This window comes from Microplitis demolitor, chromosome 7, assembly GCF_026212275.2.
Source record: "Microplitis demolitor isolate Queensland-Clemson2020A chromosome 7, iyMicDemo2.1a, whole genome shotgun sequence".
In the NCBI taxonomy this organism is placed as follows: Eukaryota; Metazoa; Arthropoda; class Insecta; order Hymenoptera; family Braconidae; genus Microplitis; species Microplitis demolitor.
Window position 1 is genome coordinate 9,392,224 of NC_068551.1, and position 16,017 is coordinate 9,408,240.

At 30.7% G+C, this 16,017-nt stretch overlaps 2 protein-coding genes across 4 annotated transcripts; one reads left to right on the forward strand and one right to left on the reverse strand.

Moving 5' to 3' along the window:
* Positions 1–5,817: 5,817 nt before the first annotated feature.
* LOC103572258 (DCN1-like protein 3) lies at positions 5,818–9,171 on the reverse strand. 3 transcript variants are annotated; one of them, XM_008550782.3, is made up of 6 exons: positions 8,893–9,171; positions 8,333–8,765; positions 8,164–8,227; positions 7,383–7,568; positions 6,996–7,325; positions 5,818–6,914 (listed from the first exon to the last, which is right to left on the reverse strand). In XM_008550782.3, exons 4-6 carry the CDS (start codon positions 7,506–7,508, stop codon positions 6,315–6,317), a joined length of 1,056 nt encoding a protein of 351 aa, XP_008549004.1. In that variant the 5' UTR covers positions 7,509–7,568; positions 8,164–8,227; positions 8,333–8,765; positions 8,893–9,171; the 3' UTR covers positions 5,818–6,314. The 3 variants fall into 3 exon arrangements, with proteins under 3 accessions (XP_008549004.1, XP_008549003.1, XP_008549005.1); XM_008550781.3 differs by having other exon boundaries at positions 8,164–8,261; XM_008550783.3 differs by having other exon boundaries at positions 6,996–7,303; positions 8,164–8,261; positions 8,893–9,166.
* A 2,121-nt stretch (positions 9,172–11,292) lies between these two features.
* On the forward strand, positions 11,293–15,623 carry LOC103572259 (membrane-associated protein Hem). The gene is made up of 2 exons (XM_008550784.1): positions 11,293–11,568; positions 11,657–15,623. Exon 2 carries the CDS (start codon positions 11,785–11,787, stop codon positions 15,151–15,153), a length of 3,369 nt encoding a protein of 1,122 aa, XP_008549006.1. The 5' UTR covers positions 11,293–11,568; positions 11,657–11,784; the 3' UTR covers positions 15,154–15,623.
* Positions 15,624–16,017: the final 394 nt, after the last annotated feature.

The window sequence follows — 16,017 nt, forward strand, 5'->3', positions numbered from 1 at the left end:
AATACTAGTTATAAATCATAAGTAGTAATAATTATTCTAGTAATTAAGTCATAGTAATAAGAAAATAGTAGTAATTTAAAGTACAATAGGTTAGTATAGTAGTAGATATAAGAAAATAAAATAGTCGTAAGAATAAGTCAAAAACTTGGTCCGCACCAACTGGTCTATCATCACAACCTCTCTTTCTAATTTTCCTACTGAGTGGTCCAGTACAGGGTTATCCTCGTCCTGAGATTCCACTGAGTATAGCTAAACAAGGTACGTAAAACACCTCAAGTTTAACACATGTGAGGGCCTTTATTTTATTACGACCACATTAGTTAATAAAATAAGTCGAACCCATTACAATATGATTTTTCCTTCTTGATAGTTTCATGCATATTTTTATTCATTCTCGATATTATAAATAAACTCACTTTAAGTACACACAATACTTAAGTTATTTAATAAAGTTCAAAAATTCATATTTTTTAAACAGCGAAAAAAAACCGTCGATAGATATCAAATAAATATATAATCGTCAATGACGGTCTTTTGCACATTATTATGACAATAACGGAAATTTTGACTGCTAAAATTTACTCAATTACGTGATTGCTTAACTTTATTTAACAAAAAAATCAAAAAAAAAAAATTTTTTTTTAATAAAATTCAAAAATTCATATTTTTTGCAAAAACAAAAAACACAGTTCTGAAAAGTTCAGAATCTTTTAACATAAGTATAAGGTATTATACAAAAAAAATTGAACCAAAAATTAAATGTCGATCGTCATTTTTGACGAATTTCAAGAATTCAAAATTTGACAAATTTGTCATTTTTCAAAATTTTTTTTTGGAATACTTTTTTTTCATAGCCTCACGTATCTTTTTTAAAACAAGCTTTGAATCATTATTGTAACTATCATAGCTTTCGAGATATTAAAAGAATAAAGTTGAAAAACTGGAAAAATCGCGAAATTTTGAATTTTGCATAACTTTTGAAGACAAATTTTCAAATTCTTTTTCTTTGGCAGAATTGCGTTGTATGGAAATAGGATACTTCTGACCAAAATTCGCCGAAATCATCTAAATAACGTGGGAAAAAAAAAATTAAAGCTTGGAAGTGCATATCTCGGCAATCCCTGATTAAAAACTTCGATTGAAACTGATTGAAAACGTCCTATCAGATTTAATCGGAAATTTCTGATTGACATTCAATCAGTTTCAATCGGATTCAATCGGAAACTTCCGAATGATTCCGATTGAAAGTTAATCAGAAATTTCCGATTGTCTTTTAATCAGTTTTAATCGGAATCATTCGGAAGTTTCCGATTGAAACTGATTAAAAGTCAATCGGAAATTTCTGATTGACTTTCAATCAGTTTCAATCGGATTTAATCAGATCTTTCCGGAAGATCGATCGTGAAAAATATCTATCGTGCATAATAAATCGTTGATTGGCCTGTAAGTTAGAAAATTCTAAAAAATAAAAAGTTTTTTTCCCGTGTTATTTAAATAGAAAATAGAAAAATTTATTGACGCAAACCGTAGTATTATTATTAAGAGCTTGGATTGGTACCGAAATTTTCATTTTTAGGTAGACTTTCAATTTTTGGATACCAAAAAAAAAAATTTTTTTTTTTTAACCAACTTAATATATATATAATTTTTTATTGATGTTTCCTTTTATTTTCGTGATAGTTTTAAACTCAATCAATACAGTTTTTTGAAAAAAGATTTTATATAATCATGAAAAATGCTTGTTTTAACTTTTAATAAAATTGATTAAATTGGAAACACAGATAAAATTCTATACTCGGATATTTTAAAAATTGCTGAATTAATGATAAATGAAATTCATATCTGCCCAAATTTTAATAATTATCAATACTATCTGAATTGTTATTTTCCGATTGAGTCCGATTGAAACTGATTGAAAATTGTCTGTCGAATTTAATCAGAAAATATTCGATACATGAATTATTATTTTCTAATAAAGTCTATTTTTCACTTGTTTCATATAATTTTGTTAATAGTGAAAAAAAACGGCTCATCGTATGAAAAAGATGCATAGCACCCATCTTTAAGAAAATTTCGTCCTCTACGGAATTGTCTATTATACTTCTCTGCTAAAAACCCCGAGAGATTCTTATAGCTGTATGTATAAGGCCCTATACTTAACCATATAGCACTTCTCATAGAACTCATTCATTCTCATAAAATCTCTATGGAAATGTATGAGAATCTATGAGATTTTCTAAACAGGGTGATATCCCTGACGGTTTTAAATCAGCCTGGAAACACCCTGGGAGTGGAAAAACGGTGGAATCACGGTGGATCCAGGGTGGTTACAGGGTGAGTTTGTGCCATTTTATCACCGTGTATACACGGTGGTTATATGGTGTTTCCATGATGGTAACACGGTGTATCCACGGTGATTACGCGGTGTACGTGGAATCACGGTGAATACACCGTGTAATCACCGTGTAATCACGGTGATAAAATGACAAAAACCCACCGTGTAACCGCCGTGGATCCACCGTGATTCCATCGTGTTTCCGGGGTGTTTCCAGGGTGAATAGAAACGGCGAGGGATTGCTAAAGTGCACTGTTTATAAGATACAATCAGTAGAACATTCTGCAGTAAAAAGGATTTATACTATATTAAGCTTACAATTTTTATACTGTCTAATGTTAAACTACTCGTATCTCATAGATAATACGCACACCCCTATTAAAAATGAACGAGGGCCGCCTCGTTTGTCAACTACCGTTAGCATTGATTCTAGCAACGCTAGCGAGACGCTAGCCAGTGCCTCGTTTCATTTTTGCTAAGGACTTTACCTATATATCTAGCTCATCAGGAAGATAGTTTAAAATCAATTAGAACATTCTACACGGAGAAATAAAAAATTGATCAATCGGGATAAAATCGAGAAATAAATTATTATTTTCCGATTGAATCTGATTGAATTTTTTTCAATCAGTTCTAATCGGTTTCAATCGGAAAATAATTTTGAAAAAATTAGTATTTTCCGATTGAATCTGATTGAAACTGATTGAGATATTTCAATCGGATTTAATCAGATTCAATCGGAAAATAATCGAAAATTAAAATTATTATTTTCTGATTGAATCTGATTGTATCTGAACTTGTAGAGTCCCTGGTAAGCGATTTTGACACGAGCACTGCTCTGTTCTTTGACAGAGTGGCAAGTGCTATTTTTGGTGGTAATGTAGTATATCTTATATTAGTTCATGACATGAAATCTAATTGATAGTATAGATTTAAAAAAAATTCTATTTTTTAAATTTGAATCGTTTCAAATGATTGTAATCGCGTGTATTATAGGTTCAAATTTTCGAATCGATTTGAATCGTTTCCCTGACTAAACAACTGAATTTGACCGAATTAAAAATTTTAATTCTGTTATATTCTGTCGAATTCTGCAAAACAGAATTCAACTGAATTGAAAATTTAAATTTGAATCAAACAGAATAAAACCGATTTAAAAATTTCAAATTCGTTTTAATTCAGTTTAATTTGGATTCAGAACCAGACGTTGGAGAATTATTTTCAAATTATTCAGAATTAAACCGAATAGGATTATTTAAATTCGTTTTAATTTGGACAAATTTTGGTTTTCCTGTCGAATTAGACAGAATTCATTTTCAAGTTAGGTACCGAATTAACAGAATTTATCTGAATTAAATAGAATTAAAAATTTAATTCTGTTCAATTCGATCGAATTTAGTTGTTTAATCAGGGTTTTGTTAAACAGGAATAATATATAAATATAAACTAAATATAGTTTTATATAATTATATAAAAAAGTTTTTTTCAGGGAATCGGAAGTTTCCGATTGAATCCGATGGAAACTGATTGAATGTCAATTAGAAATGTCCGATTAAATCTGATAGGACGTTTTCAATCGGATTCAATTAAAGTTCTTAATCAGGGTTACTGAGTTGCTTGTTGGTCCTAGTATTAATATCAAATAAGCTGAAAATTTTTTCTAAATTCTTGGATACTTTCTAATTGAAAAAAATTTTAAAAGTTTTTGTTTCGTAATATTCCTTTCGATTGAAACTCACAGTACCCGGGACAAAAAGTTCAGATATGACCATACCTGTTCATGTACGATCAGGCCTGAAATTAGACATGACCATGCCTGTTATTGTATGGTTAGTCCTAAAATTAGACATGACCATGCCTGACCATGTCTGATCCAGCCTAATATATGGGATTATATATAACTAACTTAGTTATAATTATATATAGCTAACGTAGTTATAATTATATATAATTTTATATAAATATACATCAATAATTAATAAATTAAATGTAAAATTTTGTTAACTAAGAACCTATCACGTATAAGATTTTTATTACTCCAAGTTCATACGAAAATTACTCTTAAGTCGATCTCTTAGGTCAACGGGTAGCGAGTTAAACTTTCAAGCATGAGGTCCACAGTTCAAATCCTGCACACTTCCGAATTTTTATTTTTTTAATTATTTTTATAGAAATAATTATACATAAATATATATTAGGGTGCTTCGTTTCTGGCAAAAGTATTTTTTTGTTGCTCATCAAGCAAAATATTGTTTTTTATGCTAAAACAAAAATTCCTGCCAAGTTTAAGCTCTTAATTCCAATGCTAAGTACTTTCCATTTGATTTCAAAGACTTCCCATTTAAAATACACGTAAATTAAATTACTTTTTTTTAACTTTCTAACACTCAGCTGCGTTTTATGATATCGACACGGTTTTGGTCGCCAATTGTAGGGCATTTGGTGTTCTTCAAAAGTGCCCATAGTGACTTAGCTGTAATTCCAGCTGTTTCACTGATGTCCGCTGAGGAAGTCATTTTTCGTATCAAATTGACATTTATAGGCTTGCAGAACGTAAACCAATGAATGCACACAAAAAATGTGAATGTGAATTTTATAGGAAATTTTATTTCCTTAAAAAAAAGTCCTATGAGCCAAGTCGCTAAAGTCCATAGTTTCCGAATTACAGGAGTTTTAATAATTTAAAAAAAAAAAAAATAGCTATTTTATTTTTTAAATTATTAAAACTATAAATATATATATATATATATATATATATATATATATATATATATATATATATATATATATATAGGGCCATTTTTTATCTATAATTTTTTTAGTCGGATGGGCATGAACATACCTGATCAGACATGAACAGGTCTGATGAGGCCCGGTCATTTTTCATGTCTGATGAGGCCTGAAGACTCATGTCTGATCATTTTTTCCCGGGATATAGTTAAAAAAAATCTTTTAATAAAAAGTTTGTAAACCAGAAATTACAAGCTTCGAAATTATGCTTTTTCATTATTATACTTGGCGGATCCAGAATACGGTAAGTTACTATAACTTTCTGTAATTTGCGGTATTTGGAAGAATTACGATATTTTACGGCAAAAGTGCGGTATTTTACAGCAAAACTGCGGTATTTTTGCCGTAAATTTGCAGAAAGAGAACGAGAATTTACCGTAAAGATAATATTGTACCGTAAAAACTGTAAAAATATAAAAACATATAGTGATTACGGTAAAAATGCGGCAAATTACAGTAAATTGCGACAAAATTTGCCGTATAAATACTGTATGTTACGGTAAATTACTGTTATTCGGATCCACTGGGGATAAATTGTTTTTCAAGAATTTATAGCATTCCAAGAAACACTAAAAAACAAATTTTAATTTTATTTCTCATTTTTTTTCAAGTAGTGTATCAAATGAAACTAATTTTTTTCATTCTAATAAGCTTCATGGAGTCAGTAAGTATAACTAATAAAGTTGACAAAATAAGAAAAAAAATGTCTATTAACATGAATATTATTCGAGTCGATTTGACTTACATTTTACAATTTAATTATTCATTAAAGCTTACAATTTGCCCAATAAAATTAAAAATAACAACATTTATTTTAGTTATGTCATATACCAGCATTTTTCGGAGGACTTATTTAAAATGATAAAACAAAAACTTGAATATCTGGAAGCGCACATAGAATATAAAAAAAAAAAAAAAACTCAGTTAGTTTTAAATTGTTGAAACTCTCGATCAATCCAAATTTATATTAGACTGCGGTTTCAATTAATACGTTAAATTTAATAAGCGCAACATCAAGATTATTTTAATTTTACATAATAGAATAGTTTAAATTACTCTAATCGTTTTTTTTTGTCATCAAAAATATTATGATTTTGCAGAATATAATCCAAACCATAATTTAGCACAACTCATCTTAAAAATATATAATTTAGAAATGTTTTTAAAAATCACGTTTTAACGAACGCCATCAATTATTATCATGTATTGAGCTCTTCCGGAAATCGTCTTTAACAATATTTTGATTCACTTGATCATTTTCATGCTCTACAAAATCATCGAACAAACTTGGCCATGCTTCAGCATCATCATATGCTCCCAGATTATTGCCAATAACTTCGACAAAATTAAGGAACATATTCCATGTATCCCTAGGTATTCCACGTATATGATGACATTCCAAGAAAGTTAACCACCTTGAAAGTAAAGGCGGTTCTCGAATTGTGAAAACTAATTTCCATAGAACAACAGCCATATCTACAGGGAGGATCCTTTGACCTGAAGTCACGTCAAGACCAAAACGAAATGTAAATCTATACAAGTCTTTAAACATATCACCATTATTTATGAGTTCTTGAACTATTTCTGGTAACCGTAATTGTATACCACGTATACTGTCTACTCGCATTGACTTTAATCCGTTAAAAAACTCCTTACGCGTAAATTGACACATTTGTTCAGCTTCAAGCTTCCACGCGAGAATAAGAACTTTAAAGTCATTGGGTGAGAGTTGAAGATCGTTGCAAAGTCTTTCTATTCCATCAGCTAATATTATGTCTTCGTGTGGATCCTATTAAGTGAAAAAACAATTATGACAGTAAATTAAATCTAAACGAAACGTAAGTAACTAAAAAAAATCACGTAAATTTACCTTATATTGGTCGAATAACACTGACAGTTTTTCATCTATTGATTCTTTTTGATGTTTATCACTAAACGTCGTAACACTTGTTGTCACTGAACGACAAAGAGGAGGAAATCTTGCATAAAAAGCTCGTGATATTCGTAAATTATTTTGAATGATCGGCAGTGACCCACAATTGTCAGAACCTATATTGTTTGGTACCGATACAGTAGAAACAAGTGATTTCTTATTACTATTAGTTTGTGTCTCATTCGAAATCAATGATTCTTTTGTACAAGAATGTAGTGGAAACAATCTCTTGAGCTCCATAGTGTCTGAGATAAGAGTTCCAACTGGCTTTAATAATTTATTACATTTACATGTTGTAACTTGTATAATTTAGAAAAAATATACCTTCTTTAAGGTCAGGTACGTTCGACTGATCAGTGATAGACGACTGAGGTGGCGCTTTAAAACAAGACCAGCAGTTTCCCATTGATTATTTTTTTTGATTCTACTCAAGTAAATTAATTTTTGCATCTGTGATTCAGTCTTTAATTGGCAGTTCTGGTTCTAAATAATAACTATAATGCTTCATATCTAACGAAACAATGTAAAGTTAAAAAATAGGATATAAAACTATAATAACACGGTTATATGTATATATACCCTGATCAAAAATATTCATTGAATAGAATTGAAAAAGATGAAATATTAATTCACTTCAATTCCTCGATTTCTTTTTCTGCATAAATGAAACCAATTCACCTCTATTCTTTTCAAGGACTAAATAATTTTTAAATTTCTGGTCTCGTAGAAAATTCAAAAAAATTGAAATGAATTCGCGACGTCAACTTCGGCAAAATTTATTCCAATCAGTAAATGCTACGTAATTTCTGGCTTCGCCAATGTAAATAATACCAATTTTTGGGCTTCGCCAATGATTGAAAAAAATTAAAAGTAATTTGCGACGCTGAATTCTCCACAATTCATTCTAATCAATATCAAAGTTTGAATTCTTTTGAATACTATTCAATGTAACTGCAATAATTGAAAATATAAAATACCGAGATTTTAATTAATATTTATCACTTTTAATACTATTTTGAGAATTAAAATGAATTCAAAAACATTAAATTAGTTTCAATTCTTTTTAATGAATTTTTTTAATCAGGGTATATGTATTTGTAATCACCTCATAAACATTTAATTAATTTTCATAAATTTGGAAGTTTCCAGTAATGGTTGTCATAGGACAGCTGATATAATTTTAAATAAAATAAAATTTGAAGTCTGTAACATTAATTTTGATGGTACTTCAAAAAAGTAAAAAAAAAAAACATTAATTTTATTAATCAACTTACAATTTTTCATTTAGATTGGTTGGCCGAATTCGACCAAATATCGTCATTTGTTTCTCCAACATACAGAAATCTTGTTTGAACACGTAATAATTTTCTATGTTTTAAAAATTTCTATGTTCTTTGAAAACATAGTGAATCGTCTACACATGAACATGAATTACATCCATATGTTAATTTGTAAACAAAACTTTGATGCCATAGTTTATTTTCCAAGCAGTTTCAATCACTTTTTTAAATTTCTAAACCTTGATCGACCAATCGAAATCAAGTGTAATTAAAATACATTAGACTTTCACTAGCATTTTTGAAGATCAACTGTTCGTTTTATTATAGGGTATCAAAAAAGAGTGGCTATTCATACGTAATACATTAAGTTACTATAATATAGTGACTAATTAAAATTGATAAAAATTTAATATCAATGAAATTTGAACTGAAATAAAATCAAAAAACATTAATACACAACTATTGAAATAGTGAACTCTAAGTAAATAAAATGTTGCGAATTAGCGCTTTAGTGCCATAATATAAAATCCCATTGATTTAAATAAATTACTTACCACTTTATTATTTTGAATCGGTACGAAATAAGTACCGAATTTTAACAAATTGTATATAGTTGTCTAATTCTGGAATTTAACCATTAATGTTTTATTTTTGAGGTTGCATATCTTTTCTGATTTGTGACAAATACATTTGTGACGTTAATTTTTGGATTGATTCACAACATTGAAAACTTGTTCAGAGTTTTAGAGCCGTGTCTCTTCATGGTATAGCAATCCCTAATAGCACAGTTTGCTTGAGCAAAAGTTTACTGTACAAAAGTTTCGTTGAATTTTTCGTAAAATTTCCGTCAACTTCGGACTTTTCCATTTCTTACGACAATTTGTATGCAACTTGCCATTGAATTTAACGTAAATTTACTGCCCGAATTAGAATGCAAATTCACTTCAAAAGTTGACTAGAAAAAAAGTTGTCTTAAATCTTTAGGCAAATTCTATATCAATTTATCGTTAATTTAACGAAAAATTGTTAAGTATATATTTTTACCCTCAAATTATAGACAATTTTGTGTATAAATTTGCTTACCTTCTGAAATGGTAAGAATGAACATTACCGACTGTTATTTCTTCGTAAAAGTTTACCTTTAAATTGAAGAAAAATTAATCGTAAATTTTTATTTTCAACTTTTACTGTCAAATTGTTTGCGAATTCGAGCAGCAGATTTCAGGTAATTTCAACATCAAATTACTCGCAATTTCAAGCTAAAGTGGCTATCACGGACGTGAAGCTGACCGTCAGGTAATTTTTTGACCGTCATGTCATGGTTACAAGACCGTCAGCAGACCGTTCATGAAATGGCGGACCGTCACAATTGTGGCGACATCTTACAAACGTCTTTCTAACTTTTATACAAATTCAAATTTTGAAACCGCCATTTTCTTAAAAATACCACGAGATAAGAATACGAAGGGAAAAATAAATTTTTGCAAAAAAGATCGCGTCTAATCATCTATCTCGTTGTGACTGACAAAATTCATGACCGAGCTCAAATTCGTGACCAAAATTTTCATGACGGTCACAAATCATATAGCTAGATGCGACTGACTAAATTTGTGACAAAAAAATTTTTGACGGTCCGAAATGACGGACTCTGACCGGAAAATTTGTGACGGTCATTTCGCAATAGATCAGGCTTGTCATTTAGGTCCGTCAGTCACAAGACCGTCATCGGCCCGTCTTATGACCAAAACTCAAAATGACGGTCATTTCGCATCACTAAGCACAGTTTGTTTTAGCAAAAGTTTCGTTGAATTTTTCGTAAAATTTCCGTCAACTTCGGACTTTTCCATTTCTTACGACAATTTGTATGCAATTTGCCATTGAATTTAACGTAAATTTACTACCCGAATTATAATGCAAATTCACTTAATAAGTTGGTTAGAAAAAAGTTGTCGTTAATTTTCAGGCAAATTTCATGTCAATTCATCGTTAATTTGACTCGAAAAATTAAGTATTTTTTTACCGTGAAATTGTCGACAATTTTACGTATAAATTTGCTTATCTTCTGAAATGGTAAGAATGAACATTATCGGTGTTCTTTTTTTGTGAAAAATAACCTTTAAATTGAAAAAAAATTAACTGCAAATTTTTATTTTTAAATTTTGCTGTCGAATTGACGGCAAGTTCGGGCAGTAAATTTCAGGTAATTTCAACATCAAATTACTATCAATTTCAAGCTAAAGTGGCGATTAGGGCAAATTCGAAGTTCACGCAGCCAATTCCTTTCAAGATGACGGCAAATTGTACGTCAACTTTTGTAGTTCAGTTTTGTTCTAACTGCAATGAAGCAATATAGAGTGCAAATGGACAGAAAGTTTCCCTGATAGCCACGCTAACCGTAAGTTCACTACAAGCTACTGCCGTGTTTTAAAGGTAGCTTAAAGGAAAGTGTTGCAGAGCAAGCAGTTACTTTTAAGTTCACAGTAAATTGTCTGTAACTTTCTATTTAATTTGACTACAAGTGGTACTGTCAGACAAGAACGTTAAGTTGATTGAAAGTTTCACTTCAAATTGACGGCAAGTTTTTCTGTCAAGTTACATTCAAGCTACTGCGGTATTCTGAAGCCAATTTAAAGGAAAGTATTATCCAGCCAAGGTTTGCCAGAAACTTTCTTGTTAAGTTAGCCGAAAGTGTTGCTCTGCAGAACTCACAGAGCTAAGTCTGGCTATCAGGGTTACCGCAAGCTCTTCAATATTTTTTTTTTCTGATGATTTGCTATCTAATCCCGACCGCACAGATTCTCTTCAAGTAGAATTTTCAAGTTGACGACAATTTGCAGTCAAAAGGGGCTTTTGGGGTGAGAAAGTATATTCATATTCATATATATATATATATATATATATATATATATATATATATATATATATATATATATATATATATGAGCGTATCTGTGCCTGTAATTTCATAACATTATTTACGGATACGCATAGTGGTAACATTATTACTTTGACTACCGTTTATTATGTATATATTTAAAGACGAGTTTCAAAAATTTCATCTTACGTTATTTTTATTAAAATCGGGTCTTTGAAGCACGTTAACTACTGATCAGTATGAATTGGACTTACAAATCTATCGCCCAATAAGAATTTTCATGTGCTGTCAATCCAAGTAATAAAAATACATGGTTTTTATAAATCATTATTTATTTTTTCAGTACAACATTTTGGTGTGTATATGTTTCATTACATATTACATGTACTCTATATACCTTTTAGATATAGCTTGACACTTGAAATTTATTTTTGATTTTTCAGCTACAAACATTAAGAATTTAAGGTGTGACCGTTACAATTGAATCAAGCGTAGTTGATATTCAATTAAAGTTTTTGAACTGATTATAGTTATTATTATTGCTATAAAAAATACATAGAAAATAGACGCCATGGCTCGTCCATTAATTTCGAGCCAGCAAAAATTAGCAGAAAAACTAATTATTCTTAATGATCGTGGTATAGGAATGTTGACCCGCATTTACAATATCAAGAAAGCTTGTGGTGATGCGAAATCTAAACCAGCTTTTTTATCTGACAAAACACTTGAATCATCTATTAAATTAATCGTCCGTAAATTTCCAAATATAGATGTTAAAGGACTTCAAACAATCACAAACTTGCGCAATGAAATAATAAAGTCACTGTCTTTATATTACTACACATTCGTTGACTTGTTAGATTTTAAAGATAACGTTTGCGAATTACTAACAACTATGGACGCCTGTGGAGTGCATTTGGATATAACTCTTAATTTTGATTTAACTAAAGCATATCTAGATCTAACAGTAATTTACGTTACTCTTATGATTTTACTTTCAAAAGTAGAAGATCGGAAGGCCGTATTAGGTCTCTTTAATGTAGCCCATGAAATGGTTCATAATCAATCCGATCATAGTTTTCCTCGATTAGGTCAAATGATCATGGATTATGATCTTCCACTAAAAAAACTTTCAGAAGAATTTGTTCCTCACTCAAAATTATTAAGAAATGCTTTGAACTCACTTTGGGCTATTTATCCAAGCAGAAATTTGTCAGCAGACAGTTGGAGAGCAGATCAAAAATTGAGCTTGATCGGAAGCCCAGGGCAAATATTGAAAGCTTCAGCCACTGACACAATGTCTTGTGAAACATTAAGTTTGGATAAAATAGAAAAATGGATCATTCTAGGTTTCACGTTGTGTCACTCCTTTTTAAATCAAGAACAATCAAACAAATTGTGGGTCACTGCTCTTGAGTCTAGGTGGGTGTTAGCCCTTTTTCGTGATGAAGTTATCTACATACATCAATATATTCAATCTTTTTTCGAAACTATTAAAGGCTATAGTAAAAAAATTTCAGAAGTGAAAGAATGTTATAATCATGCAATTCAAAAATCTAGTTACAGACATAGAGAAAGACGAAAATTCTTGAGAACTGCTTTAAAAGAATTGGGATTAATCTTGACTGATCAACCCGGTCTCTTAGGCCCTAAAGCATTGCTAGTATTCATGGGTTTATCTCACGCAAGGGATGAAATTTTATGGATTTTAAGACATGGAGATAATCCACCGAATCAAGGAAAAGGAAAAGGACGTGGAAATGAAGACTTGGTTGATAGACAACTTCCTGAACTTTTGTTTCATTGTGAAGAGTTAAGAGCTCTTGTTAGAAAATATTCTCAAGTTCTTCAACGTTATTATGTTCAGTTTTTATCAGGTTTTGATGCTCCTACACTTCATCAAATAATTCAAAGCCTCCCAATTTGCCCGGAGGATGAAGGAGCAATTTTAAGTGATTTATGTTCAGTAATGGCAAATGTATCGATAAAACAAGTTGAAGAGAATGATTTGTTTGATTTTCGTCCATTAAGACTTGACTGGATTAGATTGCAAGCGTACATGTCTGTAAACAAATGTAATATGAGCCTCACGGATAATCGTGAGTTGGCGTCTTTTATGGATACAGTAATTTTCCACACGAAAATGATAGACAATCTTGATGAAATGCTTATTGACACTTCAGATTTGTCCATTTTCTGTTTTTATAGCAAAATTTTTGAAGATCAATTCCATATGTGTCTCGAATTTCCCGCTCAAAACAGATACATTGTTGCTTTTCCACTTATATGTAGTCACTTTCAAAGTTGTACTCATGAGCTTTGTCCTGAAGAACGACATCATATTCGAGAACGAAGTCTTTCTGTCGTAAATATGTTTCTTGATGAAATGGCGAAAGAAGCTAAAAATATCATAACAACAATTTGTGATGAACAATGCAATATGAGTGACAAACTTTTACCGAAACACTGTGCGCAATTGATTTCACAAGTTGTTAATCGTAAAAAAAAAGATAAAAATAAAAAGAACATTTATGAAATTCATAAACCTGGAGTAGAAAGCTATAGAAAAACTAGGGAAGAGCTCACTACCATGGATAAATTACATATGGCGTTGACTGAACTTTGCTATGCAATTAATTTTTGTCCTACTATTAATGTCTGGGAATACACATTTGCACCACGAGAGTACCTAAACCAGCATCTCGAAACAAGGTTTTCTAGAGCTCTAGTTGGTATGGTGATGTTTAATCCAGATGCTAGTGAAATAGCGAAACCATCAGAACTTTTTGTGAGTGTTCGAGCATACATGAACGTGCTTCAAACGGTTGAAAATTATATTCATATTGATATTACTCGGGTTTTTAATAATGCACTTCTTCAGCAAACTCAAGCATTAGATAGTCATGGTGATAAAACCATTGCTGCTCTGTATACACAATGGTATTCTGAAGTCTTATTAAGGCGTGTTAGTGCTGGCAATATTTGTTATTCTTCGAATCAACGAGCGTTTGTGAGTTTATCGGTAGAAAGTGCGGTACCATTTAATGCAGAAGAATTTTCAGATATTAATGAACTCCGGGCTTTAACTGAGCTTATAGGTCCGTACGGAATGAAAATGCTCAATGAAACACTTATGTGGCATATTTCTAGTCAAGTGCAGGAACTAAAAAAACTTGTTGCTAACAATAAAGAAGTCCTTATAGCTCTTAGAACTAATTTCGATAAGCCCGATATTATGAAGGAGCAATTCAAGCGATTGCAACATGTTGAAAATGTTCTACAGAGAGTTACAATAATTGGGGTCATTCTCAGTTTTAGACAACTCGCACAAGCTGCTTTAGTTGATGTTTTAGAAGAACGTATACCTTTTCTTCTAAGTTCAATACTCGATTTTCGGCATCATTTGCCGTCGGGCGATCCAATGCGCTTGATTTCTGAAATGACTTCTGCTGCTGGGTTGATGTGCAAAGTAGATCCAACACTCACCAATGCACTAAAAATTCAAAAAGCAGAAGTAGATGAGGATGAGCATTTATTAGTTTGTCTCTTGATGGTTTTTGTGGCTGTTTCCATTCCAAAATTAGCTCGTAATGAAAATTCATTTTATCGTGCATCATTAGAAGGGCATTCAAACAATATACATTGCATTGCTACCGCTATAAACAACATATTCGGTGCACTTTTTACAATATGTGGTCAAAATGATATCGAAGATAGAATGAAGGAATTCTTAGCATTGGCTTCATCCAGTTTGCTGAGACTCGGCCAAGAAATTGATAAAGAAACTATAAAAAACAGGGAGTCAATTTATCTTTTACTCGATGAAATCGTTCAAGAGTCACCATTTTTAACAATGGATCTTCTAGAAAGTTGTTTTCCCTATGCGCTTATACGGAATGCATACCATGATGTATACAAATTAGAACATAATCAAATGTAAAACGGTTAAAGTTCTGTAATTTATAATAAACTAATATAATACTTAACGTGTCGATTAAAGTCATGTATTTTTATACAATACGAGCTTTACCAACTCGTTCCATTGGACATTTATAATAATAATTTACAATAATTTAGCATATATGATATATTTTATATCGTTTTTAACCCTTATTAAAAGAATTGATTTACAACGATTAGAAAAAAATAATTTTTAATACTTTTAATGCGTTTCAATACTTTAAATCGCCCTTCTTATGGGCATTTAACATTGCAAATCGTTTCGAATTGTTTCTTTTAATCAGGGAATGTTACTTATATACACTATTCACAAAAATTAAGGGATATTAAAAGAATTTCAAATTTTTAAGTGATTTCCAACACGCTGTTACTCGGAGGAGAATAGTCGTACAGTGAAAACAGAAAGGTCAATTGTACACAGAATAAACAGTTAACTTGGTTCAAGAATAATATTGTTTTCCGAATTTCATTTCTTGACTCAAGAAGAATAGAATACTTGATTAAAAAACTTTTTTTTGGTTCAAGATAGTAAATTCTCTTGCTCCAAAAAATCTACTTTTTAAGCGAAATCGAAAATTTCTTGGCTTAAGAAAATAAGTCATCGCTCTCCAAAAACTCAACATTTTGGACGAAAAAAATATTACTTGGACCAAGAAATTTTTTCTTGTCCCAAGAAAAAAATTTTCTTGCTCCAAAAAATAAACGTCTTGAATAAAAAAAAAAGTTCTTTTGGCCAAGAAAAAAATTTTCTAGCTCCGAAAAATAAATTGCTTCAATGAAAATAAAATTTGTTTGCCCCAAGAAAAAAAACCTCTTGCCCCAAAAATTCGCTTCTTCAATGAAC

Bases quoted from the DNA above. Each gene is read 5' to 3' on its own strand.
- LOC103572258 (XM_008550782.3), bottom strand. From the start codon at position 7,508: ATGCAAAAATTAATTTACTTGAGTAGAATCAAAAAAAATAATCAATGG. The intron at 7,326-7,382 runs GTATATTTTTTC...AAATTATTAAAG, and splicing joins CGTACCTGACCTTAAAGAAG to CCAGTTGGAACTCTTATCTC. The intron at 6,915-6,995 runs GTAAATTTACGT...TTCACTTAATAG, and splicing joins TGTTATTCGACCAATATAAG to GATCCACACGAAGACATAAT.
- LOC103572259 (XM_008550784.1), top strand. From the start codon at position 11,785: ATGGCTCGTCCATTAATTTCGAGCCAGCAAAAATTAGCAGAAAAACTA.